Source organism: Poecilia latipinna, unplaced genomic scaffold (genome assembly GCF_001443285.1).
Source record: "Poecilia latipinna isolate Pla-1442-1.1 unplaced genomic scaffold, P_latipinna-1.0 Scaffold976, whole genome shotgun sequence".
Lineage (NCBI taxonomy): Eukaryota > Metazoa > Chordata > Actinopteri > Cyprinodontiformes > Poeciliidae > Poecilia > Poecilia latipinna.
Genome location: NW_015113592.1, coordinates 123,232 through 127,771, shown reverse-complemented (window position 1 = coordinate 127,771; position 4,540 = coordinate 123,232). Strand labels below are relative to the sequence as shown.

Below are 4,540 nucleotides of genomic sequence, written 5' to 3'. Positions count from 1 at the left end.
GGCCGCCCGGGGGGGGTGCCCAGTTTTTCCAGGAAAAACACAACGCCCCCAAAAAAAAAAAAAAAAAATAGAAAACAAAAGGAAAAACAACTTAAAATCTACTCAAGAAAATAGTTTTTAGCCTCAGCAAACTGAGTGGACTCTTCTGCTTGTCGCTTAGCAACTGCTGTGAGCGTGGATCTGGAGGCAGGAAGAGGTGAGGGGTGGGGGGGGGGGGCATTTCCTCGTTGTGCATGCCTGTTTGCAGGCCCAGTGCAGAAAGCTGTATCCGTATTTCTCTGCTGCTTTTAATTTCTTGTAAATCCCCCTCCCCTCTTTCTTTGCATAATAATAATAATAATAATAATAATAAAAAAAGAAATTTGGAATATTTCCTCACAAACTGGACAAATATGGCTCCTTTTTTTTTTTTTTGTGCCGCAAACACACTGCCACCGACATCAACCCCCCCGATTTTCCTCGAGCCACGCACGACGTCTCGAGCGCTCCCGGGCCGCGCCTATAAATCTATTAATTTCTTCTCCCTCCTTAATGCCGATTGGCAGCCGTGGAGGCCCTGCTACAAATGAGGGAGAAATTGTCATTATTAATATTCAGATTTATCGCTCCAGTCCGAGTTGAAGCCCCTTTCCGAAGAAGAAAAAGAGGAGGAGGGAGGGAAGAAACGCGTTGTGATTTATTTTCCCCTCCCATCAGCGCTCCCTCTCTAATTGGACTTTGCTAATGATTAACTGAAGTCGCTCGGTAGCCGGGTCCCACTCGTCGCAGTCCGACGAGAAATTTCCATCATGCTGCAGATTATCGATCAGCTTTGCAGCTTTTTTTTTTTTTTTTTTTTTTCCTTTCCCCGAGGCTTATGATTTGTGGTTGAAGCTGAAATGCAACCAAAGGGGGAAAAAAAAAGGAAAAAAAAAAAAAACCTACAATATTTATGCACTCAAATGTTTTAAAATTTGTTATCTAACCATTTTGCAGAGCTTAATAAGATATGCTCTCCTGTGCGGTGCATACTAATTTGATAAAGATTGCCATCTGGTGATGTTTGGAATATTAAAACACCTTGAGTATTCAGCCTGCGAAAGCCGTTTGATAGGGATCTGTGTTTGTTTGTGACTGTTTAAAGCAGCCTCAAGCATCTTTTCTCTCAGTCTGTCTCTTTCAAAACAGACAGCTGTGTCCTTGAGAGGAACTGTACTGCGCTTTTTGCAAACAACCCCCCCTTTTTACCTTTTAGTGCCTCTCCTTGTTTTTTTTTTGTTTTTTTTTTCTTCCTCTCCTTCCCCTTCTGAATTTCCTTTTGGGGCAGATTTGAGAGCAGATTGTGAGCTGGGCTTTTCATCATCTCATCTTCTCTGCCCGCTTTCAGCCGAGTCTGACACAGACTGGGAAGGATTTGCAGTAATCTGTGGACGTATGACAAGTGTTGATGCCACTGTAAACATCAAGGACTTGACAGTTTATGTATAGGGAATATGAGGGGGAACAAAGCTTCCAGCTCGCAAGGCGAGAATACACAGTGTTTGGTTCAAGGGCAGCGGTGGTTCTTGCATGGCGGGCCGCTCCTTTTTGCCGTCCTCCGAACGACACAAATGCAGGAAGTCATCTAAATAGTATGGCGGGGTGCGACTTGGTGCAGTCTCACACAAAACATGTAGGATAGTTTCCCAAGTAAACAAGCAGGTGGCACCGAATCCTCATTGACGACACTTGTCTAGAGGAAATGGGAAAACAATAAGTTCTCTTCTGCCCTCGTTTCTAAAGCCGCCCTGGATAACTGCCCAAAAGGTGTTTAAAGACTGGCACTGTTTACAAGATCGGGATGATAGAAGATTTTTGCTATATATATATATTTTTTTTTAAACTACAAAAAGGGTTAATATTTCATAAATCATGTATGGAGTTAAGTAAATTTGCTGTCAATTTATTCAGTCCAGGTTAGAGCTACTATTGTGTTACTTTTCAATGAGTTCCTCCACCAACACACCTGAAACATATGAATGCATCTAATAGATGCAGAATGGCAACTCTGAAAGATTGGACTCATTGGATTAGTCCTTATATTTTCCTATTTATGCTAGTCTTAATCTGAAACTGTTTTTGAAAGAATTCCCGTTCAGCAAATAGGCAAACAGTTCAGCTTTAATTTGTCCAATTATTTGAGATTTTGATCAAAACCAGGGAAGTCCATCCTTTTGTTTAGCTTCACCAAGAAGCCCCAAAGTAGATGCTAACATGAGTAGATGCTAACCACCAAATGTTTTTGGACAGACAGTCATTCTGTTACATGGTCGTCACAAAACGAAGCTACCAATGAGAAGACGAATATCAAAAAGTTATTCTAACCAGCTACAGGTAGCCAGGCTAATTAACTAGCTAATATTAGCGTATTTGTTTTGTAGTAAGCAAAACCTATGGCTAAATTACACTGGTACTTATTATATTCTTATTATTAAATCAATGTTTTAAAATAAAAACAAGAGTATATAAATGACAGAATTATGAATCGAATTAGTATTTTATAATTAGCTTAGCAGCAGGAGGACTTTTTGCTGCTTCTTTGTTTATGCAATTAGAAAAATCGTATTAAAGAAAAAGCTTTTATAAATCCTGATCTTTAAATCCTCCCTTCCTACTCCTCTAACATCCAATGGAAGTAATGCTGTTTTTTTGTTCACTTTCCTTGTGTGTTTGCTCAAACCTCCCTAAATGCACTGAAGGGCTGCACAAATACAAGACATAAAACGCATTCGCATTCACCGAGTGACGGCCTGCTGGGATTCAGGTAACATCATCACGCGGAAAGCACAGCCGCCTTCAGGCCTTCAAATGTTCTGCATTTTGTTTACTTGCAGGCCTTTTTCGTGAAGGACTATATTATGAATCATCCCGAGGACGGAGACAAGATTGGCCGACTGAGGGAGCTCATGTTTGAACAGGTCTGAAATGAAAGAAATAATTATGTTTGGGGGGGGGAAAAAAAAAAAAAACCCAAGACACGCTGTAAATTTTTGATTATAAGAATGTGCTCACAAAATTCTATGGTTATTATTACTATTAATTGTCATGAATCCTTATGTGGGTTTTGTTTTTTTGTTGTTTTTTTTACACATAAAGATAATAGCAACTACAGTGTCTGCCTGAAGTGTTACATTCATCACCACTACGAATATAATGTTAGTTTGGTGTTTGCATTTGGACCGTGCTTTGTTTTGGAGGGAAATTATGCTTAAATAGGGAATATTATACATAAAAACCCAAACTATCCCATTCCCCACCACGCATTTTCTGTACGCAACATTGGTTCCTTTATCCCTTAGCAATATGCAGAGAGATCTTACACTTCTTTTTTTTTTATCACGGTTGACAACCTTTTTTCATAATTCTAGCTGGATTACCAGGAAAGGAAGACTTTATTTTAATGGGTTTGCTTACTGGCACAGATCCCGCTTTTAGACATAGTCCATGCATTTTTAATAAGGGTAAGACTGCGTTTTGTCCCAGAACTTGAATATAGGCTTGTATATCCTGCTGGTGCTCCAGCAAGATATATTTAAAGTGAAGTTCAGAGATTTGGAGGTAGCTGTACACCTTCATTATTCTGACAATGATCCACACAGCATAATGTCGCCACCACCATGCTTAACAGTTGGTGTGCTCCTCCGAATAAAATATGCTTCTTGTCATTCCGGGCGAATGTCAGGCGCTTGGAGCTGTTATTTGTCATTTCTGTCTCTGCGTTCCAGGCGCACATCTTAGAATACGGCCTCGCTGTGCACGAGAAGTACGTTCCCCAAGACATGAGACCGCTCCACAAGAAGCTAGTGGACCAGTTCCATCTGATGAAATCCAGTCTGGGCATACAGGTAGGCCACCAGGTTGTAAATCGGGGACAACCTCAAACGTACCAAGCAGAATTTTCTGAACACCGCACGTCTTCTGTCATTTCCTTTTGGATTATTAACGGACGACTTTGCGGGAGCAAATTCGACAGTAGAAAGCATCTGCTGCACTCAAACTTCCAAGCGAAATGACCCCTGCTGTCCGCCGAAGGCGGGGGTGGAGGGGCGGGGAAGGGGGAGAGCCACCCCTCATTAAACAAACTTCCCCTCATCTACATACCACAGATTTTTATTTGTGTGCCTCATGCTGGCGCTGAGTAGCGTTTTTTTTTTTTAATCATCCCACTTTCCTCCGTGTGAAACCGCAGGAGTTCCCGGCTTACGTGCGCGCGAGCCCCGTGCCCTTCACCAACGGGAGCCCGCGGACCTACAGGAACTCCGTGCCCAGCATCATCAGCCCCGACGCAGGCAGAGGGGTTGCAAGGCGGAGGTGACGACCATTTTCTTTTTATGCATTTATTTGTAAATTGCACCTATGTATATGTCAAAGACAACTGTATTTCATCGTGCTAAAGATTTAAAAATGACCATAAAAGCCGTCTGTCTGCATCTTCCATCTGTTTATGGTGTTGGTTTATAATAAAGGAAAGAGTGGGGGAGGGGGGGTAACCTACAGGGATCCGTCATTTCGACTGACTGTT

General features: G+C 41.8%; 1 protein-coding gene across 5 annotated transcripts in view; it reads left to right on the top strand.

The window, feature by feature from the left end:
- Positions 1 to 4,540, top strand: part of dock4b (dedicator of cytokinesis 4b) — a 203,359-nt gene that overhangs the window by 174,786 nt on the left and 24,033 nt on the right. For all 5 annotated transcript variants that reach the window (XM_015050131.1, XM_015050132.1, XM_015050133.1 and 2 more), the window contains 3 exons: positions 2,853 to 2,936; positions 3,744 to 3,863; positions 4,208 to 4,329. In XM_015050131.1, the coding sequence (XP_014905617.1) occupies positions 2,853 to 2,936; positions 3,744 to 3,863; positions 4,208 to 4,329 (326 nt within the window). The remainder of the gene's footprint in view (positions 1 to 2,852; positions 2,937 to 3,743; positions 3,864 to 4,207; positions 4,330 to 4,540) is intronic.